The 25,431-nt window shown below is 45.7% G+C and overlaps 1 protein-coding gene across 3 annotated transcripts in view; it reads right to left on the bottom strand.

Annotated features, from left to right (window-relative positions):
- The window catches only part of GUCY1A2 (guanylate cyclase 1 soluble subunit alpha 2), a 297,534-nt gene that overhangs the window by 251,471 nt on the left and 20,632 nt on the right, over positions 1-25,431 (bottom strand). For all 3 annotated transcript variants that reach the window (XM_046015025.1, XM_046015026.1, XM_046015027.1), the window contains exons 2-3: positions 16,481-16,542; positions 7,938-8,059 (exon numbers count right to left, since the gene is read on the bottom strand). In XM_046015025.1, coding sequence (XP_045870981.1) covers positions 7,938-8,059; positions 16,481-16,542 — 184 coding nt within the window. The remainder of the gene's footprint in view (positions 1-7,937; positions 8,060-16,480; positions 16,543-25,431) is intronic.

Genomic DNA, 25,431 nt, shown 5'->3' with positions numbered 1-25,431 from the left:
TCACCCCCACGGTTGGAGTACTATGGACGCATATTTAGCGCAATACAGATATGGAGGAGCACCTACAGAAATAGTCACAGATAAGCACATATTTGTGAGTTATCGACACAGACATATTTCCCTGCTCCGTCACCTGCGACGGCTTGGAAACAAGAATACACCAGTAGCAACGGTACTCCTAGCACCCAGATTTTGGTTTCTAACACCATTCTCCAATGGAAGGAACCATGACTCCTTGGATAGACGGCTGAATCTAGGGCTGGGGCAGAAAATACACAAGACGAGCCTGGGGCATCTTGTAGTGTTAGAAAGGAAGGAAATGTTCCACACACACACACACACACACACACACACACGGGCGTGTGCACACGCATCCACACACGCACACACACATGGACACACACACACGCACATCAGAGCACACAGCAGACAACTGCAAGACCGACCAGTACCCCTCAGAACCATCAAGTTCATTGAAAATAAGGAAAATCTGAGCAACTGTCACAGACGAGAGGAGTCTAACAAGATAAGACAACCAAATGTAATACGGTATCTTAAGTGAGATCCTGGAACAGAAAACAGATAAAAACCAAAGATACCTGAATAAAGCATGGAATTTAGTCAGTAACAATACAGGAATACTTGCTCACTAACTGGGACCCAAGTACCACAGTAATGTCAGTTATCAGTAACAGAAGAAAAGAATGTGGGATATATGAGAAATTTATAAAATATCTTCATGGTTTTTCTATAAATCTAAAACTATACTGAAATTAATCATTTTTTAAAATTTAAGGGGAAAAGAAAAACAAAAACCTATCTCCTGAAGAATTCAGGAAAGAGAACAACAGTCTGAGGAACGCAGGATGTGAGAAGCTGCCCTCCCACACAGAGAAGCGCCGGACGAAGTCGGTAGTGGCAGGAGACAATGCAATAAACAGAGAAGACAAAAAAGAAAGAAAAAAAAAGTAATAAAAAGGACAAATGAGAAAAGACTGGTCGAAAGAGTCAGAAGAAAAGACTCCTAAAATAAAGTATCCATGGGAGAAGAGAAAGCACTTCACACTCTGTTCAACATACTTCCATCTTCTGAAATGGATGTGCAGGAGTGAAGGTTCCATTTTTATTTAAGTATTTACTTGACACATACTGGAGTTGGTGTCCCCCAGAGTGGTCTCATTCCTTCTCAGACCCATGTGCCCTATCTAAGCACTTCGGGTAAAGTATGTGAGCAGAGAACAGAAAACAGAGGTTCTTTCCAATTTACCTAGACCTGCTCCTCAAGACCTTGGTTAGGAATTAAATTATGTAATTAATCTGTGTTATTAAATGAGATACTATAATGACTTTCCTAATGAGATACCGTGACAGTGTTCTTAAACTTAAAAAGGCAACATCCATTAAAAAAAAAAAAAAAAAAAAAACAATGGTATGAGAAGTAGCAGCTTTTGAGGCTTTGTGCCCCACCAGTGAGGTCTAACATGTTAAGTCAGGTAAATGCCAAGATGAGCTTGAAATCTTAGCCAACAGAACTGGCAGATCTTTATAAGGGCTTAACTGAGAAACGCTGTTTGTGTCATGACACGCTGGTGTGTCAAACACATCACCCCTCATTGGCATTGTCAACACATGAAATCTAAAGGAAAATACTATTTCTAAACTGAAAAAGATCCAAATTATGGAGGAAAAAAAAAAAACAAAACGTGCTCTCCTCAGGACCAGGGAGAAATGTTTTGGGTACTACTTGTCACATATAAGCAAATATCCCAGGTACACTTTGGAACAGGAATGAACTAAGTAAAACAGTCACAGTTCACAGACCCAGAAAGACTTGTGCAATTGGCCAGAGAGAAGTGACAGAAGTCAGCCTCAGTGCAACAACTCTGGAAGGCAGCAGAAAGCACTGGAAAGAACAAGAGGTTGGGAATCGGACTGACCTGGGTATAAATTCTGCTTCTGTGGCTCCTCGTCCCTGACAAGGAAACCTAACAAGTTAACAAAGTACCCACTTCCTCACCCACAGAAGTGAGCGATATAGACCTCCCCGGGCTGATGCAAATTTTATTGAGAATATCCAATACTCAGAGCAAACGCTTGTGTAGCATTTCTTATTTCTCAGGCTGCTTTAAGTACTTTATATAAATTAAATTATTTCATCTTCCTAATAACTGTGGGAGGTAAGTAGTTATATTATAACTATCTTACAAAATGAGAAATGTAAAGTATGGGAAAGATGAAGTAACTCGTTCCAATCCACACAGCCACTAAGTAGCTAAACTGCAAATTCATCCCAAATAATCTGGCTCATTTTTGTTCTGAACCACTAGTATATTATAATACCATTATTAAATCAATTAAGAAATTAAGTCTCCTCCAAACACCCTAACTCTAATTCATTTCATAAAGATACTGACATGATTTACTTTTAGTAAAAAGGAAACATTATCAGTTACCAAGTTACTGTAACAAGAATTATATCAGTAGAATGTATCTGCTGCCATTGATCCTAATTCTTCAATGAAAATATTAAGTGGTTATCGCACCAACTCGTTCTCCAAGACTCCAAAGACATTAATCGTATAATTCTTTAGTGAACTGGAGCATGTGCTAGATTTATTCCAAGAAAACCCCCAAAGTAAGCTTAACCCTAAGTGAGGCTGACTAATCCTTCACAGTTTTATGGTCATTTAGCAGGCTGCGAAGTGCACATTCCCCATCATATATAAACCAAAAAGCACAGACAAGGTAACCTATAAACAACAAATTATTGCTTATAAAACAAAACAAAACCCTCTGCCAGCTAAGGAGTCTGGAACGGGTGGCACTGGACAGAGAGCTCTGCCTTCGGAGGGTCTCAGGGTCCCTGCCGCCAGGAAGAAGCCGGGAGCTCTGTGCCCCAAAGGCCGGGTCCTCCGCCTTCCTCACCAGCCCTTTCCCAACAAATATCCCCATGACATCACTCCTGATTCTGACTTGAGACATGCTGGGTTTTTGCAGACCATAAAGCCTCACCCTCCCAGAAGACCTTCTTAAAAGAGAGAAAACTTGGATGGCCATTCTTTCACCATTCATGTCTTTGATTCTTTGGAGAGAAAATGCACGTAGCGAAAGCAGCAGGCAGCTATACTGGGTGATACTTGATACATGCCTGCTCCTACCAAACCAGCAGCCCTGAGATGGCGTTGCGTCCTGGCAAGGGGATGACCCCGAGTGCTCACTTCTGATTTCTACGGGAAACCAGGTATCAGGTATCTGGTTGTGCAACGACCTTTGCCCTCCGCATCTCCTCTGTCCTCGGCACCACAGGCTCTCCAAACGCCACACCCACAACCCCTTCTGCAGAAGTCAACAGGCCAGGACTCAAATGGTCCCGCCAGAGTAGAGGACCAAACCTAAAGCCACTTTAACATCTTTTTTTCTATCTCCAAGGCTAAAAGGGGGCTGTGGGAAGGCACTGCTCCGAGGTGATTAAGGCCTTGTTATCCTGCCTATTTAGGGAAACGAACCGCTGATGCTCTTCTGAACAGAGAGGGTTCCTTTGTTGCAAGGAAACAATGGAGCACACCCAAGTAGTTAGCTATCCATCCTTCTGTTGTCCGGCAGATCCTGAATGTCCCAGACTCTGCCTGGGTTGATAAGAAAAAGCCAAAAGAAAACAAATGACTGAAATAGCCAAAACCCTCATTTATTCTGCGTTGCATTATGTAAGGAAGCTACAGGACTTATTATCCTTCTTCCTTAACTCTTCTTCCTCTGTCCCTGTCCCCCAACATTAGCTAAGCCCAAGCCACAGGACCAGGTGCTGACACGTTAGCAACAAACACAGATACACGATCCTGATCCTTTAATGCTTTCTCATAGACACTCCTTTGTACCACTGAAGCATTTAGATATCCAAGAAAATACTCAATGTTGCACCTAAGAATATAAATACATTGTACTACTTTTAATTGGAGCTAAAAATGAGCTTTGTAAATTACGACTGGAAAAGCCATAATTTTTCAGGCAACTAAAATTAGATCATTTTGGTGAGCAGAAGATCTATTCCAAATAAAGCAGTAAATTTCACACAGAAAGCCGCCAGCGGGGAGGGCAGAGATCACAGCGATCTTTTTCTGTATAGCCTTTCCCAGAGTTTAAAATCCTCTTTGGAGAGGTCCTGCATTACCACGGGGACAGCCAGAGCACCAAAAGGAGGCGAATAAAAGACCCTGAGCAGGCTGTCCTTAATATCCCTAATTTGTAAATGATGAGACAAAAAATAGCAACAACCAGTTTCTAAGCCAAAAAGAGGGAGAGAGAGAAATAAATGGCAAAATGTTGATCTGGAAACAATTCTGTCCCATTACTAGGAAGGGGATGACCCACTCCATCACACATGTGTTTCCAAAGAGTCCTAGGATGAAGCAACAGAACAAATATGGGACAGAGGCCAAGCCTGTTTTCTGCAGCAAGATTTCTCCTTCTCCAGGTCCTCTCATTGCAGGCCAACCACTCAACTCAAACTTCAACCTAAAGAGCCAGCTCATGATCAAACCCTCCAGAGGAATACACAATAAGCTGACAGATAAGGTCATTTTGAAAGAAGCAAAACTGGCTTCCCTAGTCCTATTTTCTGACCTAAGGACTTTTAATCTTCCTTGATAATAAGTGAAGTAACACACAGATAACCGAACACACCCATCTCTCGTCTCTACTCCTAGCTCCCGGTTGATGAAGACAAGAGGAGTATGTACTCCCTGTCCAAATACACCATATTCTAACCACACCACCCAAAGGCGATGAATGTGTATCGTACTGTCGGAAAATCGCCCTCTGGTACCCACCTAGAAGGATTCTCTGAACCTGCTCGAGATTCTCTATTCCCGTGCCTAACTCCCTCACTCCAAAGACGGCTCCTTTCTCAGGTCATGCTTTTCTTTTCGTGGAGTTGATGGATTTTTGCCTTCTCATAAATGATTATCCAGGAGAATTTAAATGTCACTGAACAAGAGGAAATCTCAGCAAACCGAGATCAACCACAGTCCGTGACTTGTTGAAAACACAGCTTCCAAGGACTCTGCCCAGTGAAGCTGTTAACCTTTGTCCTCGGGCAGTCCATATTGCAGGAGTCATGACAAGACAAGACTCAAAGAGAACAGGCGCTCAAGCCCAACGTCACCGGTTGGACCCACGCCAGTCTCTGGTCAATAGACGGCAGACATTTCGTTTTCTTCTTCAGAAATTTAAGTTGTACAAGATCATGCTTTTTAGGGGCACCTGGGTGGCTCAGTGGGTTAAAGCCTCTGCCTTCGGCTCAGGTCATGATCCCAGGGTCCTGGGATGGAGGACCGCATCGGGCTCTCTGCCCAGCGGGGAGCCTGCTCACCCCTTCCCCCCCCCCCCCCACCTCTCTGCCTACTTGTGGTCTCTGTCTGTGTCAAATAAATAAATAAAATATTTTTAAAAGATTATGATTTTTACATTTCACTAATTACCATTATTTTCACTAATTACCATTATTTTACATTTTAAAAATTACCATTATTACTAAGGGGTAAATAAAATCTCATCTCTCAGGGTACCTGGGTGGCTCAGTTGGTTAAGTGTCTACCTTCAGCTCAGGTCATGATCCTTGGTTCTGAGAATCGAGCCCCACGTCACTGGGCTCCCTGCTGAGCGGGAAGTCTGTTTCTCCCTCTGCTCCTCCCCCTGGCTCATGTTCTCTAATCAATAAATAAAAATCTTTTTTAAAAAAATCGAATGGGGGTGCCTGGGTGGCTCAGTCGTTAAGCGTCTGCCTACAGCTCAGGTCATGGGATCGAGCACCACATCAGGCTCCCTGCTCCGCGGGAAGCCTGCTTCTCCCTCTCCCACTCCCCCTGCTTGTGTTCCCTCTCTCGCTGTGTCTCTCTCTGTCAAATAAATAAATAAAATCTTAAAAAAAGAAAAGAAAAGAAAAGAGAAAAAAACCTAATTGCTCTTGTCTACTAGAACCACTCTTTCCCTAATATCATCAGGTAGCACTTGGGGGAGACTCCCAGTCACGGCGATGGGATCTGCAGTTCCAGGCCACGCCACAGACAACGAAGCCGTGCTGGGCCAACAGCGTCCCCTGGTGGTTACTCGCCCAACTGCCGGACCCAAGAGCGAGCGGATGCAGAGGACTTCAGCACCCTCACAGCTTTACCCTGGACACTTCCAAGCCCTCCCGCTGGCCAGGTGGGGAGCATAAGGCAAGGAGATGTGAGGGGCAGGGAAATATTTACGAACTGCGCCAGTCAAGAACCGCTTTTCCAAATAGTAAACATCTCTCTGCCAAGATTCTCATGCATCCCTTCATGGAGCACCATCATAGCCCACCAAGTCTCAAGAGAAATGAAGGTTGATGATAGAGCTCAGGCTTCTTCCTTCCCTCCTTTCCTTCCTTCCTTCTTTTCTTTCTTGGTCATTGAACTAAGTTTATTCTATTTAAATGCCCATCTTTTATTGGAGATTAGGGTCTATTTGGGGGAGAGTTAAGATGTCCCTTCTATAAAATGGTGGCATTAAAACATGATCCATTTAACAAATTACCCTTGCCTTTCCAAGTTAGCAACCTTACTTGCTCCTTTTTTTTTTTTTTAACTAATGGACAAAACTATAAATAGTCTGGGTCATGCCAAGCCCCAGCCCCCATTTATTCTTATCCCTTCTCTTCTGTAATAACTAAGTTCCCTGGGGTAGAAGGACATCCCTGCCCCTGTATAAGACTAAGGTTAAGTAAACCCGTGGGCTTCCTTTTCACTGTCCCTCACTCCCTTGCTTATATTATAGACAAACCACTCCTCACAAAAGGTCCAAGTTCTTCATAGAACATTTTGGGTTTACCCAGAATGAAAATGTTATCAATGGGTAGATGTCATCAAGGCTCCAGTATACGAAAGCCAGATCTACCTCTGGCAGTGAGTATGTTTAGAAAAATCTGGTAGACTCGTGGTTTGAGGTCACCTGGAATCTGATGGTAGGAGGGACCCTAAGGTCTCCCGTGAAAGCACTCACTCTAAGGGGTAAAGAGAATCAGGCAAACAAGTTTGTCCCAGTCCTCATCATCGGACCCTGAGGGAAAGGGGATTCTGAGTTCTACATGGAGTTGGTCACTAAGATTTATTGTTCCTACCAACACTCCACAGGTCCCTGTCTGAGTAATAAGGAAAAGGGAGGGCTCCCCCAAAATTTGATACATTTTTTTTTAATTAAAAACCCATGTAAGACATTGGGGCAAAAAATATCCCTGCTGTGGTATCTACTTGGCATATAATACAACGTAGCTCTCATACACGGAGAACATCAGATAGTGAGATAGCACAGCTCACTCCAGGTGCCTTAAGAAGGCATGATTCGGTACAGCTCATAACATCACCCCTTCGCCATGCTGGGAGCACCAAGCAACAGTCCTGCCGTCATGAACACTAGGACTTCAAGATGGACACACACACACAGACAAAGACCTCAGGAGACGACCTGCCTCACTGCTGAGGCCTTCAGCCCACTGGGAGGACGTGTGAGCCACCCTCCCGCTCCAACCACAGCCTCTCACAAAGAACAGTGATAGTAATACTGAAATTATTAGAGACTAGAGAATCACGGGCTCAGACAGGAAAATCCCCAACTTCAGTCGAGGTTCAGAGCCAGAAAAATACGGATCACAGAAGGCAAATACCAACGCTCAAATTCCAGGTTTTCCTGGAAGGCGAGTATTCTTACTATTATGTTTTCACCCTCCAAGTAAATGGCAGGCATGTAGTTTGTACTTAAACATCTCCAGGAGCGTCGGCATTAAATCACTTGAAGACAAGGTCTTTGTCTTCCTTCGCCTTCCTCTCTCGTCCTCCCATTAGCAGAAGATGAAACGTTTATACCGTCTGTCCCCCTTCCCCTCCTGCCGTCTCACCCACAGGAATACAGAGTTAATATACCGAGCATGTTAGCAGTGCACTGAAGGATTCCTGAGACGTCTTCGACTTCCTCTTTGCTGGAATGGTCTGCATAGGACCATCTGTTAGAGATACTGTGGAAATTCCTTTCTGCGTCCCTGTAACTAAAAAGAAAACAGAATTAGCACACGGAGGCCACTTTGAAACCACACGCAAGTATGCATACACACGAGCACACACCGTCTGTGCCCCTGATGCAGCCACATTCTTTAATAATGGCAGCTTTTAGACACCGTTTCTGGCCAAAGTGGCCGTGAACGCTCACATTCGTGGCATGGACCGGGAACCCGAGGCCGGCATTAACCCGCCAGCGCTGGGTGAAAACACCGGCACGTCCGCAGCTTGTATGGCGACGGCTTCCTTGTCGGAGTGCTTCACCCTGGTGGGTCACCCGGTCCTACGAGGAAGAACGTCGAGCGCAAAGCCTGACTCATGGTACAAATTCGCTAAGCAAGCATCTGGAGTCCGACAGAACTTGAATACGGTCTTCCCGTCGTCTGTGAGACGTGGGCAAGTGAACTCACTTACCCCCCTCATAAAATGACAACCCCGACACCCCCCAGCCCCAAGTTCTTGCAAGGACAGAATGACAAAATGCCTGGGTCATCAGCTGTCACCTGGATCTTCTCCAGTCGCCTCTGGATTGGAGCCAAGGCACTAACGCTCAAGATAATAGGGACCTAAGGCTCCACGTTCCCCCCAAGAGTAGCCATTTCCACCAGAACTTAAGAAAGGACTCAAGTTCCTGCTACTGCTGGGTGACAGAAACCAAGGAATGAAACACATTTGAAAGGCAATCCTCAGAAGAGTGAGGAAGTGGCCTAGGAAGACAGCGCTGTTGTTACCCCTCCCCTCTCCTCCAAGAGAAAGAGAAAGGACACGTTTTCTGCAGAAGCCCAGCTGGGGAAAGAGGGTCCTCCCCGATTAACGCTGGGGGCTGGGTATCGCAACCCACCATGAACGTCTGCTGAGATGGCATAATTCCTGAGTGGAGGGAGGTTCCAGAAAGAGCTACTAACAGGGGAAAGGACAAGAAGCCAATGGGAGCAGCATCATACCTCCATTTGGCAAAGAGGAGTTGCCCATGGGTGAGGAGATACCAGGAAAGAGAGGGGAGCATTCGTGGTCCCTGCTGACCACCCTCCCCATCCAGCAGGAGATAGATCCCCCCAGCAAGACTGGAGAGTGCAGTCCTCAGAGCCAGGAGGAGGGCCGTTTGACACTGTTCAGGCAGAACCTGCACATGGACCCGACAGAGGGCACCACAGTCAAGACAGGACTGTTCCAACCACCAGTGAATCTGAAAAAGCTTCTGCCATTTTCCATTTCATTCCTGCCGGATACAATACATCAGAAGAGGGGCACCTGGGTGGCTCAGTGGGTTAGAGCCTCTGCCTTCAGCTCAGGTCATGATCTCAGGGTCCTGGGATCGAGCCCAGCATCGGGCTCTTTGCTCAGCGGGAAGCCTGCTTCCCTTCCTCTCTCTGCTGCCTCTCTGCCTACTTGTGATCTCCGCCTATCAAATAAATAAATAAATAAATCTTAAAAAAAAAAAAAAAAAAAACATCAGAAGAAAGAGGAACACAGAAAGGGGTGGCCTGGACCCCAGGAGTGAAAAACCACAGGACACCCCCCTGTAAGCTGTATTCCCAGTCGCTCAGACCGAGGCCTGACACAGCGGTGGGAGGGTGAGACTGGGCAGGGGGTTGAAGATGTGGACGCACCTGGAGGGGACTTGGTACTTCCTGGAAATTCCCTGAAATCAGGCGATCTGCCTGAGCCAGCATCAAAGGAAACCCACCCTCGCGTGTTTGAAATAACTGAAGAAAAAGAGTAACATGGCCTCAGGTCTGCACACCTCACCGAGATCAGACCCCAATAAACCAGGCTGGCAAAATACTACAGTTTCCTGGATGCAGGAGACTTGATAAAAGGTGGAATGGGGAAGGCAGTTATTAAAAACAGACAAATACAGGCTTATTTGTAAAATCAGGCTCCCACGTTTTAATTGGAATGACCCTAGACAAGTATTTTTTCTCATAGCCTCAATTTCCTTATTTGTAAAATGAGCTTCATGCAATGATCTTATGAAATAGATGGTCAGCACTACATAAAATATAAGAGACCTAACATGCCCAGTACGTTGCCTCAAAAAGACTGATCGATCAATGGATAGTAGCTTTTATCTCATTGTTTTCATTCATTCAGATAGATATTCTATGTAAATATATGAAAAAGAAGCTTGATCACTTTTTAGATAAAATACTGGATAGCCCCCAAATCTGACCGTAACAGCAAAAGCAATATCATTCAAGTTTATTTCCCAGAATAATCTGGGTTTACCCACTTCTCGTGTTCTATGGAAATCATTGTAGCTTAACCCTATTCAGTTTTCTAAAGAAAAAAGGAACAGAAGCTTGGGTGTACAAAACAAACACGGAGCCCATGGTGATAATTGGAATAACAATTTAATTTTAGATGACTATAGGAAATGTTGTCCCAAACTAATAGAAGGTTGGCAAGCAGGCACACTTGTGATATAAGCAGAATGATGCTTATTCTTGGGGGGGGGGGGGGGGACAACAAAGTACAAAACGAGTGGCATGAGTCTGAATACCTATTTCTTCATACTTCAGTTTTTAAAATATATAATGATTGAACATCACATCCCAGGAAGCCAGATTATCATGTGTTTTCCAACTGTGGTTTTAAAAACATCTCTGCTTTGTCTGCACTGTCCTGCTAATCTGTCCCCGGCAGCTACCAACGGGTAGGAGTCACACAGTATAAACGTGAGTCAGAGTGGCCGGTGAGGCACTCTCGAGGTAGAAATTTGGATGAAGAAAAAAAAAAAAAAATCCCACCTCCCAGGGACAAGAAGCTACAGTCAGAGGACAAACTAAGCATGTTTGGCTCCTGAAGGTAAACAAGATTCCAAAATTCTAGCAGCTCAGGGCGGACAGGGCAATAATGCAGTGGGAAGGTGAACGGACAGACAACCAAACACTGACGTGCAGAAGAGTCAGAGACTAAGAGTGGCAATAGTAATAATGACTCATTGAACACACTGACAAGTTTTGTATACCGAGCACTATAGTACTTTCCATGATTCTGTGACCTGATGTTATGGCTATAACCTCACTGAACGTCAGCCCAACCAACCCTGCTATTACTCACATCTTAAACATGAGAAAGCGAAGGCTTGGGGAGGTTAGGGCAGGTGCCCTTAATCACTCAAAGGCAGAGTCTGACTTTCAATCTAGGAAATCTGCCACATGGTAGCTTTGCTCCTGAGGCACATTTTCTCAGCGCTCGGCTCTAAACTGTGGGACAAAGATGCCCAGAGACAAGGAGGCACCGGGCATAACGGTAAAAATGACAGCAGAGGAAAAGAGTCCTCATAAACCAGACTCCCCTCAGTCCTGGTGCCTCTGAATTCTGAAGGTGAACTCAGCCTGCCTCCTACTTACACCTCTTGTTCCCCACTGTTCCCTCCCAGCCACACTGTCCAAGAAGTGAGCTCATCCCCTAGAAGTGTGAGTTAGAGACAAGCACGAAGAAGTACGCTCAGCACCCCTGTGCTCATTTTATACCGAGGCAAGAAGACCTGCTGCATGACCAGGACACCGCCAGGGTGAGCGCGTTCATGCAATTTACAGGAAAAAAAAAAAAAGGAATTAAAACTATGAGAAACTTACACCAAGTCAATCTGACACACAGCATCAGAACATGAAGCACAAATAAGAAATTAAGCCTGTAAGTCAGTAAAATGTATGCTCTATGGGAAAGGCTTTTGGCATTACAACTGTAATAGACCCTGGGCAAGGTCTCAAGCCCACCTTTTATGCCCCTTCCAAACACAATCTACTCTTTCATCCATGGTGCACACCCCTCCATGTACAGACCTCCAGGTGCATTTCTTTCATTTACTCATCCCCCCCCCCCGGAGAAAACATGTTAGTCCCTCCTACGAACCCAGCAGTTATGAAGGCACCGGAACATGGAGGTAAATCCTTTAGAGACGTCAACAACAGAAGCTATGGTGAGCACTACAAAAAAGCAGTAACCGAGGGGTACCTGGGTGGCTCAGTGGATTAAGCCTCTGCCTTCGGCTCAGGTCATGATCTCGGCGTCCTGGGATCGAGCCCCGCATCGGGCTCTCTGCTCCGCAGGGAGCCTGCTTCCTCCTGTCTCTCTGCCTGCCTCTCTGCCTACTTGTGATCTCTCTCTCTGTGTCAAATAAATAAATAAATCTTAAAAAAAAAAAAAAAAAGCAGTAACCGAGAGGAACACAATACAAAATGACTGGGGTGGGCGATGGAAGCAGGGATGGAGGGTTTCTCTAGAACGGGCGGCCAGAGTACGCTTTTCTGAAGACAGTGACATTTCAACAGAGACCTGAACCTATTAAAAAAAAAAAAAGTCACCCATGCACATACGGGGATAGAGCATTCCAGGAAAATGGAACTGGGACGAGCCGAGACCCTGAGGCTAAGCAGGAGTTGGGAAGCCACAGACGCCTGGCCAGGCAGGGAGGGAGTAGGAAGGGGAAGTGGAGGGGGTTACAGTCAGAGAGGAAAGCGGAGGCCGACCCCAGCAACAGTTCAGATTTGGGTCTAGGACAGGAAGTCACCATAGGGCTGAAAGCAGGGATGTCACAGCGTAATACCTGTGACAGGCAGCAGTCAGCAGCGTCACCTGCGAACCGGTCAGAAAGGCGGATACACGGGCCCAGCCCCGGGGCGGAGTGCAGCCCTCCGGGTTCAGCAGGGCAGCAGGGCATTCTGTGCAGCCAGCACCTGAGAAGCCGCCACCGTCTCATCCCTTTAGTCCCGGTGCGGACCGCCGGCTCGCGGGACAGGAGGAGCCCCAGCACGAGGTGCGCGTGGCTCCAGAAGCCGCCGTGACCGTGGAGACAACTTGAACGGTCTCGACGAGCGAATCCGCGAACGAGAGGTTGGACAAGTCGAGGGACAGAAGAAATTTTAAAGACCAAGTCCCCGGGGCGCAGGGAGGCTGTCTCGCTCCCTCTGAACTGCTGCTGCGCCGCGGGGGCCGACGCCTCCGTGCCCGGGAGGCAGGAGCTGGAGGAGCGAAGGCCCGCGGCTCTGGGAGGTCCACCGGCAGTTTTAGCGGACAGACAGGGGGGGCTGCGAGGCCGGCGATGGGGCGGACCTAGGAAACTAGGGGCAGGAGGTCAGCGTCCTTCCGGACACGGACCGGGCCGGAGATCATCAGGCTAAGGGACCTAAATCAGTCAGAGAAAGACAAAGACCCCAGGGTTTCACTCACGTGCGGAATGCTAGACACAAAACACGTGAGCCGAAAGGACCGACGAAGAAACACTCGGAGAAAGAAAACGCGGCGGTCCGCAGAGGGCGGCGGTGGCGCTGCGGGAAACACGAGGAAGAGGCAGGAGCGCCCCTGGGTGACCGGGAAGGTGCTGAGTCACTTCACTGTACGCCCGCAACGAGTATCACGCTGCCAACTAGAATCCAGATTTTCTCTTTAAAAAATAAAATTTAATTTTTGTAAGAAATAAATTCTTAAATTAAAAAAGTTAAATTTTTTTAAAAATTAACAACAACAACAACCAAAAACCAGGAGGGCTAGCTTCTATCCCTTGTTATCCAACCTGATTCGTCCTCCCAGCCTAAGGCACCTAAAAGCTGAAGGACTTCAAGACAAACCTTAATTAGGAATTTGGAGAAGCACGTCTGTCCCATCCTCCCCCTGCCCCCAGAACTAGGCAGCGAACACCGGCACTTCTTATCCATTGCCGGAAATCCCTTCAGCTGGCAGAAACATGCTCCTCTCTAGTTAGGGATAAAGAGCCCTGACCTGCGTCTCCTACGAGAAACAGAGCACAGGTGCGAATTCTTAATTCGAGGGCTCAGACAGGGGCAGGTGGACAGGGAGGCCAGGACTGCGGGAAGAGGAAGACCCAGTCAGGAAAGGCACACGTCGCGATGCTGCACACGTCGCGATGCTGCACACGTCGCGATGCTGCACACGTCGCGATGCTGCACACGTCGCGATGCTGCACACGTCGCGATGCTGCACACGTCGCGATGCTGCACACGTCGCGATGCTGCACACGTCGCGATGCTGCGTTCGCGGTTTTTCTCTTCATGCGCACGCGCAGGAGGAAAGGCAGTGCGCACGGTGCTTGGAGTCCTCAGAAGCAGCCCGCCCCCGGGGGAACGTCCGTTCACAGGTCTCTTTGGAACCGGCCGGACGTCATGACACCTTCACATCCGGGCCGTGGGCACCGTTTTCTCTACACCGCGTCTGCAGGAAGCAGGACTAAAGACCCTTTGGGGCCGTGAACCTCCACAGGCTCGGTCTACACAGAGCAACGGGAGAACTGGGGCAGCGGCTTCGATAAAAGAGAACCCGGTCTTGACGTGGGAAACAAAGGCAGAAGGGCAGTTGTTAAATTTCCTTGCTATCTGCAGCCCATTGGCACGTCGCTGAAACGGGCAGAGTGACAGTCCTCTAGGGACCCAGCTGCCTGGATGTCAAAGCTTTCCTAAAGGCAAAAGGCACTCTTAGCTCAACCACCAGGATCCTGGAAGTGTATTTTAACATATAAAAATCTCTACCCACCACCATACTTGCTGGCAATCATCCCCCAGCACAGGACCCACCGATAGAAACCTGAAGGGTCTCGTGACTCGGGTCTTATTAGGTGGTAATAAACACCCTTGCCCTAATCACAGCCCCCGGAAATCTGGAAACCTTGCTTCCAGACGTCCTTAGAGACTTACGCTATCCCTAGCCCCCTCCCAACTTAAAGGTATATACGTAGCCCCCACCTCATGACCCCGGTACAGCCCCTTCTGCCCACGGGGGCGCCCGTACTTTAATAAAAACCTTGCACCAAAGACATCTCAAGAATTCTTTCTTGGCCATCAGCTTCAAACCCTAATGTCTTTTCCTACGTCATGTTACTAATGGAAAAAAGAATTTTCTGATTCTGATAATATAGTTTAGTTACCTCTTCTGATCATAGTTCTAAGACTCCCATTCCAATTAGCCATGAGGACACAGCTTAGTTCACAAATGAGACTTGGACCAGTTACGATTTCATTTCAAAACAGACAGGGCATTCACTATTCCAGGAAACGCCTGCATTAGATTACTGGTAGTGTCTTTAAAATATTAAAAATAATAATAAACAGAAGAGCAAGCAAACATGTAGTGTTCACCATATGCAAGAAACTGTTCCAAGTCTATTGACTAATTTAATCCAAACATCACAGTGTGGAAGCAGCAGATCCAATGAGAGTGATTAAGTTTTATTATAGAATATGTGGAGAGAGATTAATTTGACATCATTTACCTCCGTTAGGATAAACCATTTAAAATCACTAATGGCCTCAAACTAAAAGCCATCTCATGAGTTTAAATAATATGCTTTTCCTAGTACTGCACTTTGGAGAATTGATGTGACAGCGTTTCAAAGCAATTCCCTTTGAAATGACAATTAACATAATCACCAAGCACTTATAGTATATGGCATTGTACTAGACACCAAGATTATTTTTCCACCAATTTTTTTCTTCTGTTTTTTTTAATCACACTACATCCCAATAGCCAAAAATGCATCTTTGATCCCCGTGGCATTGACTATTAGCCCCAAATGTTAGATGATGTTTGACAGCATTTTAAGAGGTACCAGGGTCTGAATCTTAACTCCCGCAAAGTTCTTGCACAAATAAATCACGATAGTGCATACAGAACGCTAATGATGTAATTAAAAATATGCAATACCTCTCATGTCAATGGATCTGCTTCCTTCATTTCAAGCTAGATTCCAACAGAAAGCGAATTTAGGCTTCTGTATTTCCAACCGCTTCCTCCCTAGCTGATCGAAAGTATACCTCACTCTTATTTGGAGCTTTCTGTGTGCAGAATACGCTCACTGAGATGACCTCCTGCACCCACGGCGTCTAATCCTTGATTAGTCGTTACCATTATCATCACCCTTTGCAAAACAGTTAAAGTTACTTTATAGTTCTATGTGCTGGTGAGGCTGTGAGCTTCCATTTCTTCACCTCGTCTTCTTACGATGTCCAGAAAGGGAAGATTAAAGAAAACTAGGTAGCATGAGGACTCTAACTAAAGCAGTGCCCCTCACTGAAACGTTAGGCTTATGATGCCTTTGAAGAGACTTTAACTAAGGATTCTGAAATCCCATTTTAAAGCCCCCCCCCCCATTGGTGTCATTAAACCTTACCTCATTCCCAGGGCAAAATCATCAGATTCGGTGGATGGGAATAAAGAAGAAAAAACAAAAAGGAAAGGCGATTCCGGAAGGAATTTCATGTAAAAGCATGAAACACAAACAGGCCCAAGGAAAACACTGCAGGGGTCCCGAAGAGCCCCCAGCCCCGCCCTGGGAGCACAGCCAGTGCGAAATAAGACCCACCTGGGTGGCAGAAAACCACAGGCTCAACATCCATGTTTGAGTAATTATCTTTAATTTGCCCCAAATAATGACCAAAATCCATTTTACTTACCCAATAACTTGGTGCTCGTAATACTGCAGGGTCCTCTTGAGAGTCTGCTGTATCGTCTGAGGCTGGAGAATAATAATAACAACAAAATATATTATCAGCAGATCAGTGCCAATACCATTCTGAGCATCAGACGCAGATATGCACCTTCTGGCTGATCTCATATGCATTTTCGCTTTTAACCCATTACACATTCTGCCATGTATTTCCCCCCCAGGAACTCATACGAGGCCCTCAGCAATTACCCAGAATTATCTCGGTTTCAAGTAGGATAGCATTTCCTGGCTGTATTTTTTCCAGTTCTTCCATACTGGCTCTTAGGTTCAACAAACTTCTGCTGGCGATAAACCAAGGTTTGGGGGGCAGCGGAGGGGAGGTGTACTAAAGGAAATGCGGGCCGTGCGCAGGTCAAACCTCACTTCTTCAAGGACCCAAGAGATTCCAAGCAAGGGCTCCAAACCCTCGTGGGCAAGGGAGGGGGTGTGTGGCAAATACCTAAGTCAGTCCAAACCAAACAGTAGAATCCTTTCATCTCCATGACAGCTGAAGATAGTTTCTTAATTCCAGATCAAGACATTTTTTCTTAGACTAACTTGGGCAACAGAGCCTGAGTTTGGAGTTTCTGACTGAGGGAGATGGGAAGATCCCAGACCACAGATTTAATTAAGAAATTATGGTAAGAACCTAATTTTTCAGGGGCAAGAGTGTGAATTTTTTTAAATATAAAAATGCAGAGTCAATCAGGCACAGAGAATAATCTTCCACAGGCTTATCAAAAGATTGGTTCATGATAGCCACAGATGAATTTGAGGGGAATACAAGGACTCTGACATTCTCTTCTCGAGATGGGAGTCAGCAGGCAGTTGGCAATCTCATGGGGCTGCCCCTGATTAACCACACAAACCTGGGTGAGGTCGAGAAAGCTCATGGTCTTAAAAACAGGTGATTTTTTTAAAAAGGCTACAGACAGAGGTTGTCGTCCAGGTTCCCTTGCTCCCCTTCCCTGTTCACCTCTCCATGAAAATGTCCAGGACAGAGGTAGCAGCCTCCTTACCCAAGACTCTTCCAAGTTTCAGCCTCCTTGGCAGGAAAGGGTTATTCGGAAGCAAGAGGAAAGTGAACTTCGATTAAATCAAGGGCATCCCCTGAAATTTGTTCTACACTACCACTGAGGAAAGCCCCTTCACTGAGCAAATCTAAGGCTTCCCTTAAGCCAAAGCAAATCAGAAATTAATTTTAGGAGGAATCAGCCTCCCCATGTTGAAGGAAATAGGTACAGGGCAAATGCTTTCAACAGCCGGTTTTCATTTGTACCACGTTAAAAAGATGAACGGGAGGCTTCGAATCCGCACAGATATCTCAGAATCAAAGCAGAGTAAATAGAATGTACCTAAGGAAAAAAATCACTTCTGAGCCAAGAGCAGTGGAGCTATTGAGAAATCTAGGGGGGACGAAGCAGACACAGCAATCCTAGTGCACAGGAAAAGTGTGCTTTCAAAACTTGACCCGCGGCCAACGCAAACCAAGTCATTATCAGTCACTGGCTCAGGACCCCTGGGACCTAGACCCCTTGCACTGGTTTGGCAGTTGGTGAGCTAAGATAACTTTCTCTTTGGCAGCGCGCCCTAAAAGCAGTGAATATGCACAGCGGGATTACCCTTCCAGTAACCTCTGGTCACAACACATGGAACAGAAAGCAGGAACTCGAGTGCACAGGGCCAGCCAGTAAAGACCAGAATGACCTCATTTGTACAAAGGGACATTTTTTCCCTGCACCAGGAATTTCCCAGTCATTAAAAAGCACATGTTTGCAAGAGGAGTTGAGCCTTTTAAAGAGCTGACTTTTTTTTCTTTTGTGAAGCAATTACTTTTCTTCCCCAGTGGGAGTTAAATTTATAGTTTCCAAATACATTAAAAAGAGAAGGTTCTCTGGCCATAGCTGACAAAACTTCTACTTGGGAAAGCATTTATATACTTCCCGTGGCCTGCCGAAATCAGTGGGCACGTTGAGGGTCTAAACGAGGAGCATGGAGGCTGAGGGCAGAGCGTCTCCTCACCAGCAAGCCACCGCGGACTTCCCCACACACCTGACTCCCCAGGACATCTCATCGCCGTGGATGCAGTGAACCTTCTTCACAGTCTGCCTGACTGCTCAACCAATGGCTCTTATCAGGGAGAGACATCTTCACGAAATCTCTGGGTCTCTCTTCCCTGAATACAACAGCATGAAGACCCACATGGGGGCCACAGCCAGCCACAGGGGTGACTTCTGCCTGTAGACTCGAAGGGTACACTTCTTAGTGTCCACATGACGTCAGTGACACAAGCCAGTGTGTGAGTGGGAAACACGGTGGTTCTGAAGATGGGCAGACCTTCTCTTCTTTAAGAATGCAACTCTACACAGGTCCCACTCAACAGTTCCACAGACGGAGATGCCCTTCCTCCTATCTATATCTGTCCCCTCCTAATTTAAGGAGTTTAGAAACATGATTTTAGAAAAGAAGATTTAATATCAACGTGAGTTCAAAATCCAGCTCTGTGACTCATGAGCTAGAGGACCCTGGGTGGTTCACTTAAGCTCTCTGAGATACGATTCCTTATGTAGACATTACTTCCCACGGAAATTAACTAAATAAAGCAGTCTCTGGTGCACAGGTGGTACCTAGTAACGGATAGTTATGACCATGCTCAGCTGCGAAACACGCTCCTCGAGCGTTTCTTGTCCAGTGGAGGAGCACAGCATAGAGCACACACCCCGTGAGTGTAAAGCTTCGAAATCAGTGGGCCACCCAAACAATCAACAGAGCTAGCACGACCACCTCTCATAAGAGGGTGCCGATTCCAGAAGACAGAAGAAACGATTAAAAAAAAAAAAAATGGAGGCAGAACGTATAAATATTTCCAATGAAAACTTCAGATCAGTCCAGAGAGGGCGATAAAAGCAGAATTCTGAAAGTGAAGATCGGGGACAGATCTAGAAAGCAGGCTTACATGTGGGAAGGACCCGGAGGCACCACAGCTGAGATCAGGAGCCCAGGCATTAAGCTTCACAAGAAATAAGAAACAAGCCATGAGCCTCCTTCCCAGGACACAAAGAGCGTGCAACAGAAGAACCAGGTGGCCTTATAACTTCATAGCCAGAGGCTGGAGAATCTCAGAGACACCGGAGGGGAAAAAGAGAAAGGCACTCTTCCTTTCACAAAAAGACAGATCTGTGATTCTTCTCTGCTTGCCCCAAACTAAGATAGAGATGGGGTCTCCTACCATCCCTGCTCAACACCAAGGAACACCGAACAGGAAGACAGCCGGACAGACAAGGCAGCCGTCTGGGTCCCACCCATGGATACTCTGGGGTTAAACAGAAGGTACTCAGAAGCTGCCATCGCGGAGCCACCGGGAACCATCTTCATCTCTGGTCTCAGAATAGCTTCCCCCTCCTTGGCCAGCAGTGCTGACCCCGCAGACTAAATGTGATGCTCACAGAAGGTCATGGGATCCAAACAGCCAGCCATGAAACGGTCCCAGCAGAGCCAGAGAAGTGGTCCCTGAGGAGTGGGAGGAAGCGGTTCCCAGCAGCTGGCCCTACAGGCTCAGACAGCCCTGCGGAGCCCAGGGCACAGTCCCTGCTCTGGAGACCCACACCAGATGGATCTGGGATCCGGCCGGAGGCGGGGAGTCAGGCGGCCAGTGAGGGCGCCTGTGCGCGTGCGTGCGTGGGAGCCCCTGTCCCCAGATAGACCGCACACGCTCACCTCAGTTTTAGAGATCAAGAAGCTGAGGCTCAGACTGGTTAAGTAAATATCCCGGGATCACAAAACCAGTGAGTGAACAAACCACTGCAGGCCAGGACTGGCTTCAAAGTGTACCCTGTTTCTACTAGATGCCTGGAGGGTCCCTCTGACCTTGAACACCCTGGGATTCTAGCTTGTTTAATACTGACAGCACTTCATCTGCCAAAAATAGACACAACTTCACAGATAACTTAAAAACAAACTTCTCCTTTCTGCTTTACAGCACAGACCCATAGGCCACAGAATTAATGGAAACCATACATCCATCCTCCTTTAAACAAATATCTGTAACTAGCCACGTCATTTTATTTACTTAAACATGGGAAAATTAAATATCCAGAAACTAAATAATAGGGATATACATTTAATTACTAATGCTCTAAGCCAGTGGTTTTCTATTCTATCTGCACATTAAAATCACCTTGGGGACCTTCTAGAAAATGCCAGCGCCTGAGCTCCACCTCCAAATTTTCCAGTTCCACCGGTCTGGGAGACCCGGTTGCTTCCAGTGGGCAGTCAGGGTTGAAAACCTTCCGTTTAAGGTATAAACATGATAATCAAGACCAGTAATCCTCCAGAAACCTTACTTGAACCGAGTAAGTCGGCATTCGTGAGAACAGTTTCTTTATTCAAGCGTCAGGAGAAGGAAGCTTCCGGGAGGAGTGCACACCTAACTGTCAAATTCGACACAGTTTGTTCCTTCACTGTCACTAATGGCTTATTATAATCAAGTACGAATTGCTTAGATAAACAAAGAGCTATACGGCTTGAGGCATAAATATAGGGTTTTTTAAATTCCCATGTAATTCACTCCCAGGCGTTTACGTCAGTATTCGATCCAGCGCAGGCTCGTACACACACCATCAGGGCTCATGTGTCACTTCCTCCATGTGAGCCTTCACATCTTCATGGGTGGTATTACTTTATAGCTAAGAAAGGCGAGACGCACAGCATTTAAGTTGCCCTGTGCCACACAGGTAAAAAGAGACAACACCAGGGTTGAGTCTCAGGTAACCTGCACCAGAATCCAAGCACATAATCTCCAACCTATACCGTACGTAACGTTTGAAACTGTACTGGGTTGAGCACTTTCCGGTTCGCAGTTTCTAATCCATGTTATCGCAACTGATCCTTGCATCAGTCCAGTCAAATAGTCAGGCTGGTGCCATGATCACCATCTGACAGAAAAAGAACCAAAGTTAGAGACATGACAAGTCCTCCCTTGCAAAGAAAGCATCTCTTCCCTTAGGAAATTGTCCTCAGATAGCATTTTTTTTAATGTCAACATACAATTAAAGAAACACATGGTTTCAAATTAGTTGTCTGCTTCTTGAGAACACACGGAACATTCTGTCCACCAAACCTACACACACAAAGAAAGCCGTAGGCAAAATGGCCAAGTCTAACACGCGCTTGCCCTTCCCTTCCCTTAGCTTCTCCTCCTCTGGCTCATTCCTTCCCTTTCCGAGCAGCCGGGCGTCTAATACACGGATGCTGCGTTCTGATGGGCCGAATCCCCACCACCATCACCTACACTCCCAAAACAGATCTCCAGAAATCACCACTGCATATTTTCCTTCCTTTTCTCATCAAAATTCTCAATCCCTTTAGTACCCTGATCTCAGAGGGTGCTCAGAAGGAGTCATACCTCCATTTCCTCAAAAATGCAATCCCCAGTCCTAAGGTAAATGATGGTAAAAAATGAACATCCCTCCATGATAAAACGTGGTCTGAACCACTAACAGCGGCACTGCGGTAAACACGCTTCTCAGCGAGAGTTAAGGGGTTGGGGGGGATGGGGAGATGCACTTCTCATCCTCTAGGTCACACTACCGGAACCGCCACATTCACCAGGACGTGAGAGCATTTCTCATAGCAGGACATGATATGCCAAATTCCGTCACTGAATGTGACCAGAATTGTAATTAGCTACCCTGTCTTTATGGCTACGCCTATAGACACCAATGAATCAAACGATATGATTGGTGTTACTTAATAAAATCAGTCCAACAACAATAAGTCACTTCCGGCAAAGTGGTTTAACTACTTCTGAAAGAGATGTAATTGCAGTAATCATCCATCTTGCTAAATATGCAGACAAAATATTCACTTTCCCAGCCTCTGACTAAACTTACTACTATAAACCCCAAAAAAGAAAAAAAAATAGATGACAAATTAAATATAGAACTTTGAGTCAGGACCTCTGTATTTCAAGCCCAGCTGTGCTACTGACCTTTTTATAAAATTAGCCAACATCTCTTCACCTGGGAGTAGGAAACCTTGGGGGAAAAAAATGCCTCTATTTTCCCATCTGAAAAATGCTAGTAAGAAGTTCGTAGTTCTCAGGGTCATTTTGAAGAAAACCACTGCAAAGTCAAGCACTTGAAAACAGAGGGTCAAATCATTCTGGAGAGGCCGCCATCTCTCAGGAAGCTGCGCAGTACCGTTACAAGGGAATGATGCTAGTAATTTGCTAAACAAAACCGGAAGTCCAGATAATTCATCACAAAAAGCAAAAGTAGTAAGTGTGCTAAAAGAAAAAAAAAGAAAAAAAAAGAAAGCTAGAGACACACAATAAGGTAGAGTTCTTCCTACCCACACTGGTTGAAAATCTGCATGATTTCCTTCAATCTCCACTTTATTCTCCTTATGAACACAATATACAACTGAGTGACCCCATGAGAGCTTAGGGTAAAGATTGACATTATGCTAATTGACCCATACAAGGATTCAAACTGATGACCTTGGCCTTATTAGAAGCACGTTCTAATTAGCAAAGTGCAGTGGTTATCATCATTGTAATTACGGATTATAGCTGAATATACCTACCATATAATGGATGGTATAATTAAGTTTTCCTATACAAAGTAAATTTGCTTTCCAAGTATTTCCCCCTTTGTTATTTAACCCCTTCCCAAAAATAGCCACTGAATTTCAATTTGATATACAAGACCTAATACCACCAACACCCATTTACACTGAAAAAGCACATTCCTCGAACTGAAAGAGCTCTGAGGAGTGACGTATTCAGTGTGTCCCCTACCTTCCAGCAAGAGCACATTTAAGTTATCTAAGAATTTGGGGTGTTTTCAACAAATAACACCACCACCTTCAGTATGGAGAACACTTCACAGTTTACCAATCACTTTCTTTCCTTTCCGCTCATTAGATGCTCACAACCACCTTGTGAGTCTCAGCTATAATTATCCACACTCTACAGATGAAAACAAGGAAGTCCAGGGAGGTGCAAGTGTGTTTTGCCTCAGCAATATGGCTGGAAAGAGCCACCAACAAGACAAAGAGTTAGGTCTCCTGTGATTTTCCTCTGCATCTTCCCCCATGAGTAACTTACCCGGCTCTGCTGACTACTAAAATGGCCTTCCATGTATCTTTCCAAAGTCCCTTATTTCCTTTTATTTGTTTTTGATGGATATGGAAACAATGTTGTATTGTTTTCCCAAATTCACCAAAGTTACTGTTACTTAAATAGTTCTGGTATGATCGTTAACTACTTTATCAGGTAACTTCGGGAGAAACACGCTTTCCAGGTCACCTCTTGGTCCCCTTGGCTGTCTGAATAAAAACAATGACCGAATAAAAATCCTAAGACAAGAGGGTCCTGGTTCTAGACATCTTCTCAGGGCAGCGGGTCATGCTGTCCTCCAAATGCTAGGCTTTCTGGATTAAACACGTTGTTGAAACACTAAGAGAGCACGTTCCGTGTAACACCTCATTGAGTCCCCACAAAAATCCTATAGGAGAGGAAGAAGTATTACCCCAACGCTATAAATGTGGACGAAACTCATTCCAGACAAGTTAAAAAACGTGCCCAAAGCCCCATAGGTAGTGTCTAAGTCTATATATGTGTCTCATCTCTGTACGCCTGCCTCCAAAAAGCCAAGCTTTTCATCTGCTTTTCTGAACTAAAATACCGTCTTCTGTCTTCAAGGCAGAAAAGATTATGGTTGAAAGGGATTAACTATTCACTAGATGGTGTGATTTGGGACACAGCCTTTTTTTTTTTTTTTTCCGAAACCTCAGTTTCCTTTCTGATAAAATAGAGAAGCTTCTAGCATAACTATTGCTCAGGATTGTTTAAAGTCAAAATGAGATAAAAGTACAAAGTATGATACATATATGGGTTATATGATGATTTTATAAAAAAAGATCTCTTGATGAGCAAGTAGTCAAAAATTGCTAAATTGAACTAAACTGCCTGTGTCTAACATCTAGGACGGTTGCCAGGCATGCCTCACGGCCCAAAGATGCCAATTAGATGCTGCAAAGCTAATTAGTGCCATTTCGGCTCCTGAACACCCTACCGGACAGCAATGGTCCTCCTGTCAGGAAATAATTTCCAGCCCTTTATAGTCTCTTTGCAAGCTCCCCTTGTGTATTTCCAAAGAATTCCCTATTGTTTCCAGTGCTGGGAGCCACAGTGTGGTGTTTTCCCAACAAGAGCCTGGAAAATAAGGGAAGGAGTATTTCCTGCCTGACAGTTAAATCACAAAATTTACACACAAAACGGGGAACTGTTTTGTCAACCTTAAATGCACCAGCTTCAACAATAATTTGTTAAGGAGTAACAGAGAGTTCTCTCCAATCATCCAGCCCAAGGTGCAGCCCCAGGAAAAGTGGGCCACCCAGCCTCCAAAGCAACATTTGTAAAGGGGACAAAAACGGGGCATGGGGGGAAGAAGGCAAAGTCAGAGAGGGCAGCCCAAAGGAAAGAGAAAGGAGGGGAATAGTTTATGAAACATTATACCCAACACTGTTCAGGGGTATACTGGCCCTCTGTCACACTGAGAAAGATTATTCCCAAACTAAAGAAATTCTCCAACCATCTTAAGTAAAAGGTCAGTGGAGTATCAGGTCTCCTTAGCAAGGCTGAATCCTACAACCTGAGAGCTAGCTCCTTACACCCAATGGAAGAATTCGGCATGAAACTCATTTTGCTTTGACTCCAAGTGCATTAAAGCAAACTCTTAATGATGACTTGGCTTGTCATCGAGCCTGAACAGGTAAGAAACGTGCTGATCATACAGACTTAGTAATCAGCCTCACCTCCCAGTTCCAGGCTCACTGTAAATAAGTGAATTGTCGTGCAAATGTCAACCCAAGTGACATGGGGCACTTCTGTTACCCAGTCAGAGGCTGTGAGTC

Source organism: Meles meles, chromosome 8 (genome assembly GCF_922984935.1).
Source record: "Meles meles chromosome 8, mMelMel3.1 paternal haplotype, whole genome shotgun sequence".
Lineage (NCBI taxonomy): Eukaryota > Metazoa > Chordata > Mammalia > Carnivora > Mustelidae > Meles > Meles meles.
Note: the sequence above shows the minus strand (reverse complement) of the source record. Positions and strands in the feature narration are given on the sequence as shown.